We start from the raw sequence: 15,824 nt of genomic DNA on the forward strand, positions 1-15,824 counted from the left end.
AAAGCCGAGGCCGACGACCACCGCCGTCAGGTTGGAATCTTCGCGCGGGCTGCGGCAGTGGGGACGGACAAGATGGAGACACTTCCCGGAAGTGCCGGTATCTATGGGGCCTTGGGAAGGACGCGTTGCTATGGCTCCGCAGATCCTGACTGCCATCCTTCAAGATGGATACGGAGGACGAAGACGACAAAGAATACGCCGACGACGAGGATGAAGAGGACGACGAGGATTATTACTACGACGACGAGGACGAAGAGGAGGAGGAGGGAGAAGGGGAGGAAGGGGGCGACTGGAGGGCTCTCCGGAGGAAGCAGCGCTCCCTCTCTCGGACCAAAGCCAAGGTCGACCGCGGGCTCTCCGCGGAAGCCGAATTGAGGCCTGGCTCGGAGGCGTCGGAGCAGAAACTCCCCGAGGAAGCAGAGCCGCCCGCCTCCACGGGCCCCCCGCATTTGGCCTGGAGCCCCGAGGAAGTGGCCGCCTGGATTGCAGACAAGGGCTTCCCCCAGTACAAGGTGAGGCCCAGGAGCCGCTCCCGCGTGGCTATAAGTAAGAATGGGACCCGACACGGCCTGGATCAAGGATTGTGCGCAAGGTTTTTGCACGAATATTTTAATGCATTTTACAGTAGAGTCTCACTTCTCCAACATAAACGGGCCGGCAGAATGTTGGATAAGCGAATATGTTGAATAAGGAGGGATTAAGGAAAAGCCTATTAAACATCGAGTTAGATTATGATTTTACAAATGAAGCACCAAAACATCATGTTAGACAACAAATTTGACAGAAAAAGTAGTTCAGTATGCAGTAATGCTATGTAGTAATTACTGTATTTACGAATTTAGCACCAAAATATCACAATGTATTGAAAACATTGACTACAAAAATGCATTGGATAATCCAGAACGTTGGATAAGTGAGACTCTACTGTATATGTTTTACGTTTTGTATATTGTCTCATGTGTTTTAATGGCAAATGTAAATTGTTTTTTAACTGCTTCATGTTTTATTGGGTTGGATTGTTTTTATTAGCATTGAATTTTTCCCAGATCTTTAAGCCACCTTGAGTCCCTTCAGGTGAAATGACGTAAATAAATAAATAGAGAACCGCGCTTACAGAAGATGCAATCGTGTGGAGGTTTACAATACAGTTTAATCCAGTTATCCTGAAGACACCAGATCCCATCTGATCTCGGAAGCTAAACAGGGTCAGCCCCAGTTACTACTTGGATGGAGATACAGTGACCCTTGGTATCAGCTAGTGTTTAGTTCCAGAACCCCTCATGGGAACCAAAATTTGTGGCTGCTCAGGTCTCATTATATATGTACAATAGCATAGTGAAACCGTGTTCCCTTATGTGAAATGGCAAAATTAAAAATATGTTTAAGTCATGGATGATTGAATTAGTGGATACAGAATCTGTGGCTATGGAGGACTGACTGCACCAAATGTTATAAACAATATCTGTTTCAGAGGAAAAATTATTTCCACATTCAGAGGAAGGAACTGACAAAACCACCTAAATCAAATGGCATTAATTCTAACAGTGTAAATGCACCCTGCGTATTCTTTATAAAACAAAATGCTTTTAAATTCATGAGGTTACCATAAGGTGATAGATACCTCAAAAGCACATAGACCCCTGTATAAGAACAGTGAAAGCAATTGGATTAATGTTTACAAAGTATAACGTTGAGTTTCTGCTAGACCTTTAATATTTTTAATCATCTGAAATATTATTTATAATTGATGTATATGTTTTTATAGTTTTATACTATTGTGTTTTACTGTTATTGTTTGAATCTGGCATTGAATTATTGCACATACAAAAGCATATACACATACAAAATTATAAGCACATACAAAAGCACATACACATACAAAAGGGACCAATATTCATACATAGCACTGTGAATTTTTAAATATTCTATACATGCAATTGATTTCAGCTGGGAAAAGGGAGAAAGTAAAGTATGTCTGCTTCTCACTATGCAATATTTTTTATTTTGCTTAAGCAGGAGTGCTTTACTGAAAATTTCATTTCTGGTCGCAAACTAATCTATGTGAATTGCTCAAATCTTCCACAGATTGGGATAACCGATTTTGAAGATATGAAGGTGAGAACCCATGTTTTAGTTGCATGTTCCTAGTAGTTAGACTTTATTGTTAAGTGACTGTTCCAAATGTTCTCCAGATTTTATACTATTCCTTCAGTCAGCTTTTCTGGAGAATTTTTTTTCAGTTACAGTGAGCACAATCCTTGAATCCATATCCTGACATAACTAAGGAGCTTTTGGTGAGCTGGCTTTGATGCATAACTTTTAAGATAACAAAGCTAAGTTGCTTTTTTATTGTGTCAGAAGTGAATATACTGCAAGTCGCTTCTGGAGTGAGAGAATCAGCTGTCTACAAAAACATTGCCCAGGGGACACCTGGATATGTTACCATCCTGCTGGGAGGCTTCTTTCATGTCCTCGGCTATGTTGCTGACATGATACACAACCATGCTTGTGAATTACAATGACACACGACAGGGCACCACAGAAGATGCCTTGTTGCACAACAGTAGCAGCTTAGTTTCACAAAGGAAAGACTGTGTGTTTCAAGCAGTGGAGATACCAAAACAGAAGGTTTAAGTAGCCTGGTCTTTTAGATTCCCACCAAGGCCATCTGGAAACATCTTGCAGATTTCTATTCTAAAAGAGTCATTTTACTCCTGATAAATATGGTGTCCTGTGGCTTTGGTGATGGGAGACTGTCTGCTTCTGTACTTTTTGGTTACCAGTGCTCATTTCAGCTGGGTGGTTGTCATAAATGCCATGGAATTCAGGGCCCCCATCTAAGGGTGATTCCAAGTCTGTTGTTGTTGAAAGTCCTACTCTAGCATTTCCTGAGTTTCTTCCTCGGAAAAAGAGATTTGTAGTCTTGGGTCAGGCCTGACATTTGTCCTACTTTCTATTTCTAATATATACTGTGTTAAGCTTCCTTTCGGTTTTCAGGAAGTGTCACGGCATGTGCGAGAATTGCTGAAAATAGAGGAGCCTCTTTTTGTCAGAAGCATCGCTCTCCCACCCAGAGATAATGTGGGTTTGTTTCTAGAACAAAAATCTCGAACTGGACCGCGAAGTGATGCCCTTACCTATTCTCAATTTATTCTGAATGAAGGGTTACTTGATTATGAGCCAAAGCCTCCAACTCCACAGCCTTCAGCATCACAATGTGAAGGTTTGGAGCTTGAAAGTCTACAGGTCACACGGTGTGAAGTATTGGAGCTTGAAAGACCACAACAAGTATCATAATGTGAAGGTTTGGAACTTGAAAGTTCACAAAAAGTATCACAACGTGAGGGTTTGGAGTTTGAAAATCTACAACAATATAATTCAGTTCCCTTGCAATAAAAATATATTGTTTTTTCATGTGTCAAAACCTGCACTTCCATTTCCTGTGGTTCCCTCTCACTGAGCATCCAGTTGAACCGGAGTTGTTATCTAGTGATGTCTTTTAAACAAAGCAAACCTTCTATCACTTTAAAAGTTCATTTTTATCTGCATAATTCAAATTCAGCAGTTGTTATTTTATTTATTCCTGATCTTTTCCCCATGGTTGAACTTCAATATGATTTGTTTTTGCAAGAAGTTCTATAAGTCATTAAGGTTTATTAGGTTAAATTGGGCATCTAGAAACAGGAGCTAATGATGCTATATGTGTGGCTGCAGCCAAAGTCATTGGTTCATTGGCCAAAAAGATATTGAGTACTTTTGGCCAGTGGTCTAACTTTGCCCTTCCTCACTTTTCCCCTGTGGAAGAGGATCAAAGGTAGCTATATTTGGATGATGATGTTGCTGATTGGTTGCACATCGGGATTTATGCACTTATAATTATTGTGATTGGAGATGGCACTTTAATAGGATCTTCACTGATATCTTCAGCAAAATATTGCAATTAATATTCCTCTCCCACCTAGTTTTTAGGAGGTGGTGTTAAGGATATATCTACACTGCAGTTTTACACCACTTCAACTGCCATGGCTGAATGCTGTAGAATCATAGGAATTGTAGTTTGGTGAGGCACCAGCACTACTTGGCAGAGAAGACTAAGAATCTTTTAAAAGTACAGCTCCCATGATTCAACAGCATTGAGCCATGGCAGTTAGAATGTAGACGAGGCATGGGAATTGTGGGAGTTGAAGTCCAAAACACCTGGAGGGCCAAAGTTTGCCCATGCCTGATGTAGACAAACTGCATTCATTCTACAGTGGATGCACCGTAAGAGGAATGCAGTTACAGCCTCTGCAGACCAATGCAGTTGGACTCACTGCATGTGAGGTAGATGTTAATCATACTTTCTTTTTTTGATGGTTATGCAGCTAGTGTAATAATATTTATTTCTCCTAACTTTTTAATATTCTTTTGTGAGCTGACCCACATCTCTGCAATAATATTTGATTACATTTTCCATAATATAAAGATAAATCTAATTGCCCCCTTTAAAAAAAAACCAATTATGTGGTTCATTTTGTTGGAATTTCTTTCTGCTCAGCATCTGTTGCTCCTGGTATTTTATTGCACAATACACTCCTCTTGGTTTTGATTGAAAATTGCTGTTGGGTTGCTACTCTGCACATAATAAAATGGGGCTTGCTGATAATTATTCCCAAATAATGATTTGACTGTAATATTTTTAGAAATAAATATATTTGTAGTACTGAAAAACAAAATGCTTGCTGCTTCTGGAGATTTGGATAAAAAAGATTTAAGTCTCTTCAGAATCAGTACTTGATGTCTCTACTACTTTGCTTTTACAAGTTGCAGCAAATCCCCAGGTCAAAGATTTGGTGGGATTTAGCAGGAGAGCTGAAAGAGAAGGCTTTTTGAAGGGAACAGCCATGGAATCTTCATTAGTTTTGGAGAATCTGACTGCCAGTATGTTACAATACAATGAAGCAATGTTGTCCTGAAAAAATTTATCTGTTGCAAGAAGGTGCCCAAAAGGTGATTCTTTTAGCTGAACAGTTGTCAAGTCAAACCAAGGGAAGGAACTATGAGTAAAAAAAAAAGGCTACTGTTACTGGATTTCTTAAGCTGTACCATACAATTGTTTCTATTATTGTCATTTTCAGTTACAGAAGTATTAAATGTGGAAGTAGCAGTTAACCAGATAATTTCTTTTTCCATTTAAGTGCCATTCTTAATGGTGAAAGCTATCCCCCAAAAATATAAAATAGGTATATTATCCTCTTGACTTATTTACATTATTTTTTATACAGCAACAAGGGCATTCAGCATAACCATACTACTAAACACTTATTCCCATGTTGCCTGCTTGCTCTCTTCCCCACAATACCCATTGTTAAATGAAATGATAAGCATATATTAACATATATCGTTTCATGTCTGTTTGGGCCAAAAATTTCTAAACGGGAGAACATAAAGACCTCAGGGCCATTTCAAACATTACTTTTTTTGAAATTTCCAGGAAGAGTTGATGGAAGGGGTGTAGTGTTTGTAGATTGCTCGTTTAATAAATAGTTCCAATTACATAGGAAATTTCCATATTATTACTGCTAATATTTAGTAACCAAGACAATGCTAACAACATCTAACCATGTAATCAAGAATATCCATATATGAGATTTCAGAGTTTTATGGAATTGCCTCAATAGCCTATTCACAGTAGTCTCCACATGAATCCTTCGAGAAACGCAGAGTACAAAAAATATAGAAGGGGAAGGAAATGAAACCCTACAATTTTCAGCTTGACTTAACTTACTCATCAGGTGCCAGGGAGGAGGCAAAGGTTGGGTTGATAAAGTTTTCACAAAACAGCAGTGTATTATCATCAGGAAAGCACACATCAGTAAATAAAAGCAGGGTCTTTGCATAGGTCAAACCCTGCATCGTGTAGCTGTTCAGAGCTGCATAGAATGTCGCTGCCAGCCATTCCCTATTGACAACAACTTCTCCTGTAAAAGAAAATGTATACAAGATTTACAAAATGTTTTCAGTTTACCAAACCTTTAAGGCAGAGGTAAACTGCTCAAGATAAGCCATGTTCCAAATGCAAGCTTTTCCTGTTAATGTGTGAACTTTCATTTGTGAAATGCCAAATACCCATTGCTTGAATCTATTTGCTACACAGGTATGATGGTTGTTCAAGCCCATGGAAAATGGTAATGGCATAAGGAGGTTGGCAGTATTTGCCTTCTCCTTCAATTAATATTCATTTACTGTATTTAATCTAAGATATCAATGATTATGAGACACTAATTTCAGTGTCACCAACAGAAAAAAACTTTATATACTTTTAAAAGCACCTGCGATTCTAAGACACACACATTTTTAAAGATGCTTATATGGGGAGGGAAGCACATCTTAGAATCAAAGAAATACACAGTATTTGTGTAGTAAAACAAAGCAGAAATGAATTCCAGTTCTGAGTCAGTTGCCACTTCAGGACCACAAACGGGAGAGCTGCCAGTGCTATTATGCAAGTTCTTTAGTTGTATGGAGAGGTTTTTTTGCAGGAAAGAAGCAGTATTACAAATATGGCTTCTTTCACCATCCCTACCATCTCTTTGTTTTGTCTATATCCGTCAGGCCCCAGAGGCCTGTATTGTTGGAGGCAGCATTTTTAAAATTGCTGAGATTATGTCTTTCTGGGTTACAAAGGAGGAAATGACTAATTAAGACAGGGGTGCAGATGATAAGCTGAGAAAAATAATATTTACAGTGAAGAAAAATGAAAATTAAAAGACAGTGGGATCTGGAGAGACAAAAACATAGTCCATGAACAAAAAAAAAAAGATTTAACAGATAATAAAAAAGAAAAATAGATAAAAATTACAGTAGAGTCTCATTTATCCAACATTCGCTTATCCAACGTTCTGGATTATCCAATGCATTTTTGTAGCCAATGTTTTAATGCATTATGATATTTTGGTGCTAAATTTGTAAATACAGTAATTACTATGTAGCATTACTGCATATTGAACTATTTTTTCTGTCAAATTTGTTGTATAACATGATGTTTTGGTGCTTAATTTGTAAAATCATAACCTAATCTCTCCTTATTATCCAACATATTCGCTTATCCAACATTCTGCTGGCCCGTTTATGTTGGATAAGTGAGACTCTACTGTACAATAAAAATGTCCAATTGTGGCAGAAGTTGTAATGTGGGCTCTAATTAAAATCTACATGAAAGTCTGCATTCTTTAATTGGTGCACCTTAATACAGAGTTTGTGAGCTAACATTTTTCAGTTGCTTCCTGCCAAATAAAACAGTAAGATCAATGCCATCATCACTGTAAGCTAATTAGAAAAATCCAGAGAAGTATGCCAGCAAACCATGCTTTATGCTCTTGAAATGACATCAATTAACTGTATCAACTATATAACACTGATGGACCACAAATGAAACAAACTGTTGATGAAGAGAAAAGATCCTTCAGTAAATATATTACAGACAGCATGCTAATAGATGTCAGGAGAGAGAATGTATAGAACACTGAAGACCCTGAAACCTGGCAAAGAAAAAAAAACACTACCTGGTAAATTTATTAAAAGTATGGAAGTATTTGGAAATGATTATAGAAAAAAAACCAGAATCAGCATAGTGTAGTGTTTTAAGAGTTTTACTAGGACTCTGGCAGATAGAGAGCTGGCATTATAGAATAGGACATCGGAAAAAAGAAACAGAAGAACGTATGTTTAGAGCTCAAAAGAAAATAGTATTCAAGATTGGAAAAATAAATTTTATTTATGCACAGAGAAGAATGCTTATTATTGTTGATGTTATTTGTACATAAGCTGCAAAGTTAAGAACAGAATTCACCTACTTATTGGGTTACAGGGACATGTTGCCTGGATAACAGCTGGATCGTTGAGGGCTTCCACAACTGTTCTGCTTGCTAACCAGATGTCAAAAAGATCAGTTTCCACAAATTTGTATTGTGGCCTTAAGATTGAGTTAAAAGAAAGAAGTTGCTTCAGCCTGAAAGTAAACAAGAGTGAAGTAAATCACATGGCTCATTTCTACCAAGGAAACAGGTAGAAGAGGAAGATGTACATATGTAGAATAACACAAAGCCTACTGTATGGGAAATTGTCTCCAAATAGTTCTAGCAATTTCCATATGGACTAAAGAGTTATGTATAAATTAGACCTGCAAAATATGCAGATAAACATATTTTACATTGAGTAAAGAACACATGCCATAATAAATATCTAAATGCAACTTGCCCGGTGCTTGGTTCTGCATTACATTTGATAGATCAAGGATAGAGTGGATCAAGCAAAAAATGCTATATTGATTGAACTTTTTAAAGTCATCTTGAAGGGACAATTTCCAATCATGGAAGTGTGTGATATGGGACTTTTTAAGCTCAGTTTGTGGTGCACAACATAAAAACATTATCTCCTTAGTTGTGATTGAATTCTGTTTTGAAGTTTTATGCAAATACGGAACCAGGAGTCAACTATATAAACAAACTTACTGTGGGATTGTGCCAACATTATAATTTAATTAAAAATGCTTTTTATTTACAGTTCACAAAGTGTTGTGCTTTTTTGCATTTATGCAGAAATTAAACAATGGCAGCTGCTAATTTTCATGTCCATGGGATGAAGGATTCACGTTAGATTTTAGTGAGAATAATGAATCCTGCCTCCAAAGTAAGTTGGGCCCTTTGAATAACCATGTAAATTTTTGACTAAAATCTGAGGTGGAGCCATCAACTCCCTGACATGCAAGGCACCACTGATATTTTTTTGTCACACATCTCACTGAAAATATTACCATTTTATACATTGGAGTGCATAACTTACTACTTAATTAATATCTTGCCGTTCTCCCAGTTTGGGTCCCGTTACCCTTGTCTTTCAGGTTTCTTCCCCCTCTCTCTCTCTCTATATATATATATATATATTCTCCCATAACAGTGGTGTTTCTCCCCATTCTGCCAAATAGCTTTGTATGTCCCTTATAGTCAAAAGAGCTAAGTCTAGAGGGGACTGGAGATAAAGACATGGGATTACACTGACAGTCCCTTCATTTCAAGATATGAAAACAATTCTGAAGGACCTGGATCACCTGAAAACTTTATAGATTCTCTTACACATAAGCAACATTTTATTTGACTGCCATACAAAACCTGTCCACAAGCCACATTTTAAAATTCATTATCATGTTATGTTTTCCTGAAAGAAACGATTTAGGAAGTAGTAGGTATTCCCCCATCCTCCTTGCTCAAATGAAGTTAGCTCTAATGTCAGTGTAAAATACCTGGTTAGAGGGATCCCTGTGACGAGACTGTATATAATACATTGGTTTTGGATTGCATCTCGAATTTCTGAGCAAATGTGTTGAAGCTGAGATGGAAGACAGCAGAGAAATATAACATCTGCCCAGCTTACAAGTTGCCTATTGTTGTAAAAGCACTTAACTCCCACCATATGAAATTCTGCTAGAAAAAATCAAAGAAAAGGGAAAAAGTAAACCCTGCATTCATCCAGCAGAACCAAATTAATAGTTTGAGGTGATCTTGTGCAGATTTGTCTGGGAAGATAAATTCTGATTTAAAACTCATTGCTCAAAAGGGTCAAACCTCAGAAACTGGCCAGGATTCAAACAATTTAAAAAAAAACCCTTTTAATCCTCCCTTTTCTCTCAACAGGGATTATTAGTAAAAATAATTGTACTAAGCATCCATTTACTGTCCAATCACTCCTACTGAGCGACCTCATTTGGTCCTTATATCCAGCTGTTTTGAATATAATTATTACATGGCCATAGGGTAACTAGTCTCTAGCTCCCTCTTCTGATCATTTTTAAAAATAGCTTGGAAGGTGAACCTTTGAGGTAAAGATAAAGGTTTCCCCTGACGTTAAGTCCAGTCTTGACCGACTCTGGGGGTTGGTGCTCATCTCCATTTCTAAGCCGAAGAGCCGGCGTTGTCCATAGACATCACCAAGGTCATGCGGCCAGCATGACTGCATGGAGCGCTGTTACCTTCCCGACGGAGCGGTACCTATTGATCTACTCACGTTGGCATGTTTTCGAACTGCTAGGTTGGCAGGAGCTGGGGCTAACAGCAGGCACTCATTCCGCTCCTGGGATTTGAACCTGGGATCTTTTGGTCCACAAGTTCAGCAGCTCAGCGCTTGAATACACTGTGCCACCAGGGGCCCCAGGTGAACCTTTTATGTATTTATAATAAACTAAATGGCATCATCTAGACTAGTCAAAAGTTTCTGGATTTGGTACAAATTGAATTGACAGTTATGTGCCTTTATGCCATTTCTGATTTAACCCTATCATGGGATTTCCCTGGCAATATTTGTTGTTTTCGACAGCCTTCCTCTAACTTACATTCAACATACAACTATCCAACCTAAGAATAGCTCCGAGGCATGTTTCTAATAGAGAATTGTTGCATGTTCAGTGAGGAAATAGATCAGTTTGAGATTTTCTGTTCCAGATCCAGCATTTGAGCCAAGACATTATTTTAATTAATATGGACAAACTGGTTTGCTTTAGCAATTCAGTGCTGGAAACTTTCTGGGGTAAAAACAAAGAAAGGGAGAGTAACAAAGAAGGAAATGTAACTATTCTCATGCTGAAAGCCTGGAGATGGAGTGTCATGGAAAGCATTGACAGAAATAAACTTTTACTATAAAGTGTATAGTACAATAGGAGTGCAATCTGCAGCAGGAGTGCTTTTGAATTGTACATGTGGATATACCAGTGATGATTTAGTGCCTGACTCTTACACAGAGTTTCTGGCCGCCTTGTAGAGATCTGGATGTTCTTATATGAAATTCCACCCAATTGTAGGAAGGTCTTGGCAAGCTGATTCCCAATATGGCCTGCACCAATAATCCCAAAATTCAAGCTATGGTTGTCCTCCGATGCTTGAGGGAAAGCAGACACATCCTCCTTTTTCTTCTCTTTCTGCCTTAGGAAAGACACAAGAACTGTTGTCATACTTATAAAGAAATATATTAAATTGCATAGAGGAAAGGATACTTTACATTTCATAGAGCAGAAATGCTCAACCTGTTCTCTAATTGAGGTTCACATCCCTTTGGGAGAGAGTCAAAAGGCACAATACAATGCTATTCTCTTGGAGAGGGCTTTTGAAATTAGTCCGAGGGGTCACATGGAAACCTAGGATTCTTTCTTCCTTCTTTATAAATAAATAATCTATTTGTTTAAATCCCTACTAGCGATGGAAACAACTGCCTTCCCATAATCTATTTTTGCGATCACCTACTGTACTTTGGACTGTGAGGTCTCAAAATCTGAAAACAAAGTCATGGGAATGGAGATAGACACCAGCAAACAGTAATCCTACTCTGGATTCTACTTGAGAAATTTCTTTATTCTGCAGAATGAAATAATATAGGCTATAGTAGATTATAAATAATATATCTGATTTTTCATAAGTTATCCTGCTAATAGGGTCCACTTTTGTGAAAGAACTCAAGAAAACTGGTGATAGGTTACCAAAAGGGATACATTAGCCTGTAATAGAATGGATCTGCATTAATAGCCCATTTTATTATTCATTTGACAGCATAGTTCATTCAGTTTCTTAGGTGCCTTCAACAACTGTAATTTATATAATAGATGCCATTTTACTATGCCATTGTATATAATGAGCATCTATGGATGTTGGTATCCACATGGGTGTCATGGAACCAAACCCCAGCAGATACCAAGGGTGCATCTGCACTATAGAATTAATGCAGTTTGACACCACTTTAACTATCATGGCTCTGTGCTATGGAATTGTAGGAGTTGTAGTTTTATAAGATATGTAGCCTTCTCTGACAGTCAGTGCTAATCCTCACCAAACTACAAATCCCATGATTCCATAGCATTGAGCCATTGCAGTTATTAATTTGACATTAATTTTACAGTGTAGATGTAGCAAAAGAATCATTTATTTTATTTAAAAGAAAGCTAATTACACTTTGTATGGCACTGCTTACTGTTACAACAAATTGCTTTATATATGTGTGTGTGTATATATATAATTTTTATCCCCACCTATCTCACAATATCAGGACTCAAGGTGGCTGTAATTAAAAAGTAGGACAATTAGAAGATGAGTTACAGAAAAGGTGAACATATCTGCCACAAGCATCTAAAATATCAGATTGCTTTTGCCCGAGTCTCTGGGGGAAGACAAGAACTAAAGAAGTAAGAACTAAAACACCAATACTTTCAGAAACAAATACCACAACCTCCAGAAATGTTTGCTTGTCTGGAAACAATTGTCCAAAAAAAAAAAAGGTAGTGATATAGGTCTTATCTGAGACACCTGGTGGCTTGGAGCAGTTTGCAGAAGAAGAGTGCATGGGCACAAGCATTGATGGTCAGGCCTTTGGCACGACATTTCAGACGCAGCGCAAGGTCACTAGTCTCTGCCCCATTATCTGGCTGAAATGCTTTCAGGTTCACCATAATATCTGCCATCTTGTCCTTGAACAATTCTTTTTTTCATGCGTCAGTTCTCTGCATAGTTGGTTCCCGCGTTGCATGCGTAAACAGAAATAACAAAATGTAACTAACTTTAATTAAACTGTACATAGAGTCTCATGAGCATAGTTTAATCGCCTTATTGAATGTTTTTCTGTGGCACAGAATTCTGAGTTAATGTAGTCCACATCTTTCTAAGAGAGTTTAAAGCACAAAGTTTGCCATTAAAACAGAAGCAGCATCATGTTACTTGCCTATCAAAATCCTATAAAGACTGTCAGGAAGAGATTAAATGGATCCCAGAAACCCAAACCAACATACAAAGGAGTATGGTTATCACTTGGCTCCCAAAGTCCCTTGCATCTCATTTCTCTGTACTTGTGCTGTTTTTCTCTATCATGAAAAAAAAAACATGGAAAAAGGGTTCCAGTGCTGCTCTGAGAGGCTAGTGTGCAATAGCAGTGTGTTGGACAGACTAAGATTCAAATCTTTGCTTAGCTGTGGAAATCAATGTATGGTTTTAGGCAATCATACTCTCTCAGCCTCAAAGAAAGGCAATGGCAAACTCCTTTGAACAAGTCTTGCCAAGAAAACCAAGTGACAGTGGCACCTTAGCGTCTCCATAGGTTGGAAACAATCTGAAAGTGCATCACAATAATGAACATCCGCAGAAACCGTGGAGGCTACAGACAAGGAAAGTCCTCTGATAATGCCTTTACTGTTTTTCAACTAAGGAAGACAAGGCTGTAGAGCTCTTGTGAGTTCATCAAATGGAAAATCTAGCATTGCTAACCCTCCAACGCTGTCCAATGACAAATATAGCCAGGTCTTTTCAACCAGGGCCCCGCTAGATGTGTTGGACTGCAGGCCCCATCATCCCCAGTGAGCTAAGGTTGCACTCTGATATGTCTGAGGATTACAGGTTGGGAAAGGATGGTATAAATCCCTGTGTTTCTCAATTTCCTACAGCCAAAGGCATATAATTCTTTTAAACAGAGAACTAAAATATACTCATGGTTGAGAGAAGTAAAGGGTCTGTACCAGAAAACACGATGAAGAAAAAGAAATCTCAGGCCGTCCCTACATTTCACATCTGCAAAAGAACTTCCAGGATTTCTCCAACTGCCATTCTGAATCGCAGACAAGATCGCAGTCCAAACAAAGTGCTGTCGCCATGGCAAATGCCTAGTTACTGGATTTCTAGAACTCTTTTTGTACCGGATGACTTCACAGTTGCAGCCTTTGAAAGGACTTACTGAGTGCCAGAAAGTTAATGTTTTGAACTGTCCTAAAGGCAAAAGAATTAGGCAAATCTATGTATATAATCTATTTACATATTCAGGGATAGCAATGTTGGCCATGCAGCAAACCACAGCAAAATTCCCAAATCACAAACAGTACTGTTTTCGTAGAGCGGGAGAGCAAATAAAAAGCACAAGTATATGTTTTATCCTTATGATTAAAACCACATTATCCATTGTTATATACTCATTTTAATTTAAATTATGAACCACCTTGGGTCGCATGTTGAGAAAAAAGCAGAATAGTTACAAAATACTTTTTAAATATATGTAATCTAGTAAACCAACATGGTGCATTAATATGAATAGGCTACAACTCTGGAACCAGAGTTCAAATCCGTACCCAGCCATGAAAACCCAGGGAGCGGTCAACAGGAGCAGGCTATAGGGAGCGGTCAACACCCCTCTTTAAGCAGCTCCACTGGCTACCAATAAGTTTCCGGGCCCAATTCAAGGTGCAGATTATTACCTATAAAGCCCTAAACGGTTCAGGACCTGCTTATCTCCGTGACCGCCTCCTCCCCTATGAACCCACGCGGGCCTTGAGATCTTCTGGGGAGGCCCTCCTCTCACTCCCACCCCCATCTCAGGCATGGTTGGTGGGGACGAGAGAGAGGGCCTTCTCGGTGGTGGCCCCTCGGCTCTGGAATTCCCTCCCCGGGGAGATTAGGCTGGCATCCTCACTATCCATCTTTCGAAAGGACCTTAAAACATTATTTTGATGTGCATTCGAATAAATAGTTCCGGTTAGTTATTAGTTGCCACAACTACTGCACTTTATCACACTCCACTCTTATTGATTGAACTCTGTAATGAGATCCTTAATTCCCTCTTGTAGAGTCTGCTGAATTTTATCTTACAGTTTGTATATTATGTTCAGACTTTAATGTTCTAATGTTGATGTTTTATGCTGGTTTGTATTGTTTATACTTTTACCTGTTTTACATTGTTTTAATTATGCAGTATTTTATTGTATGTTGAAACTGGGCTTGTCCCCATGTGAGCCGCCCCGAGTCCCCCTGGGGAGAGGGGAGCGGGATATAAAAATAAAGTTATTATTATTATTATAGGTGACTTTGGGCAAGTCATACTCTCTCAGCCTCTGAGGAGAGCAAAGAGAAACCTCCCTAGAACAAACCTTGCCCAGTGAGAGGTTCTGCTTATGGTCACCATAAGTTAAAACACAAAACTATTGAATCCAAGCTAAATTGTCCCCAGCGTGCTTTAGAATATCATCTGCCTTCAGAACATTTATAGCCATTGCCATCTATTTTACGAATAAATGACCTGTCATTCAGTGTAAACGTATTTCCAGATCTTCTTACAGTAAGAAAATAATTTGTCTTTACTCTTCATCCTTTAGAAGACTGCAGTTACCCTCGAAATAGTTTTACTAGAGCAGTCATACAAACACATTACGGGTCAAAGTGTAACCCTCAGTCTAGGGCTGCTCCAAAGCTGTTCTCTTCCAATACTGCAAAGCCATCATCCTTAACACAATGCTTCCCAGATGCTTTAGATAACAAATTGTATAATTTTTGCCCACTGGTAATGCTAGCTAAGTTTGATGGTAGTTCTAGTTCCTCTGGGAGATACCAGGTTTGGTGAAAGCTCCTGCAAATGATACCCTACTGCCACTAAGATAATATTGTTGACAAGGTGAAATTTCTGGTTCATAGAATCCCCTCCTTGAACCTCAGTCCAAGTTTATATTTTTTTTATAATTGCTTGATTTAACTTCCGCTCTTTCTTCAGACATGAGATCCAACATGGTTTACAAAAAAGATAAATAATAATGTAGTTAACGGGATTGGGGGCAGATTGGGAACTATAGGAGAAAGAGAAAGTTCTTACTATGCCAATGACAGTCTACTTGCACTATTTTGGATTTCACCCTTCAAGAGCCACTGATTGTAGGATGCCCTGTGAAATATGCTGCAGTTCTCTTGAGGAGCCTCAGAAGACAAAAAGCATTTCATAAAACAAAACAAAATGATATTCTTCCTCATCCTTACAAACTTTTCCAAGACTACTGTGGAAAA

The 15,824-nt window shown here is 38.5% G+C and overlaps 2 protein-coding genes across 13 annotated transcripts in view; one reads left to right on the forward strand and one right to left on the reverse strand.

Annotated features, from left to right (window-relative positions):
• Nucleotides 1-164: 164 nt before the first annotated feature.
• Nucleotides 165-15,824, forward strand: part of samd15 (sterile alpha motif domain containing 15) — a 36,492-nt gene continuing 20,832 nt past the window's right edge. For 3 of the 10 annotated variants that reach the window (XR_010002136.1, XM_062968360.1, XM_062968359.1), the window contains exons 1-2: nt 165-512; nt 2,017-2,115. Coding sequence is in view for 8 of the 10 variants with exons in the window: in XM_062968360.1 (XP_062824430.1) it covers nt 165-512; nt 2,017-2,115 (447 nt within the window). In the remaining 2 variants the exon portion in view is untranslated. Of the gene's footprint in view, nt 513-2,016; nt 2,116-2,358; nt 8,544-15,824 lie in introns of those variants that run through there. The other 7 variants (XR_010002137.1, XM_062968363.1, XM_008119573.2 and 4 more) reach the window with 5 other exon arrangements.
• On the reverse strand, nt 4,674-13,663 carry noxred1 (NADP dependent oxidoreductase domain containing 1). 3 transcript variants are annotated; one of them, XM_062968357.1, is made up of 7 exons: nt 13,523-13,663; nt 12,324-12,517; nt 10,768-10,948; nt 9,281-9,461; nt 7,836-7,990; nt 5,768-5,960; nt 4,674-5,036 (listed from the first exon to the last, which is right to left on the reverse strand). In XM_062968357.1, the coding sequence occupies exons 2-7, from the start codon at nt 12,396-12,398 to the stop codon at nt 4,751-4,753; spliced, it is 1,071 nt and encodes a 356-aa protein (XP_062824427.1). In that variant the 5' UTR covers nt 12,399-12,517; nt 13,523-13,663; the 3' UTR covers nt 4,674-4,750. The 3 variants fall into 3 exon arrangements, with proteins under 3 accessions (XP_062824427.1, XP_062824426.1, XP_008117846.2); XM_062968356.1 differs by having other exon boundaries at nt 10,768-10,952; nt 13,523-13,662; XM_008119639.3 differs by lacking the exon at nt 13,523-13,663 and having other exon boundaries at nt 10,768-10,952; nt 12,324-12,723.

This window comes from Anolis carolinensis, chromosome 1 (genome assembly GCF_035594765.1).
Source record: "Anolis carolinensis isolate JA03-04 chromosome 1, rAnoCar3.1.pri, whole genome shotgun sequence".
NCBI classification, from domain to species: domain Eukaryota; kingdom Metazoa; phylum Chordata; class Lepidosauria; order Squamata; family Dactyloidae; genus Anolis; species Anolis carolinensis.

Coding starts and splice junctions, on each gene's coding strand:
- noxred1 (XM_062968356.1), bottom strand. CDS start 12,478: ATGGCAGATATTATGGTGAACCTGAAAGCATTTCAGCCAGATAATGGG. Junction 10,953..12,323: donor AAACTGCTCCAAGCCACCAG/GTGTCTCAGATA, acceptor GTCTTTCCTAAG/GCAGAAAGAGAAGAAAAAGG. Junction 9,462..10,767: donor AAGGCGGCCAGAAACTCTGT/GTAAGAGTCAGG, acceptor GATTTTTTCTAG/CAGAATTTCATATGGTGGGA.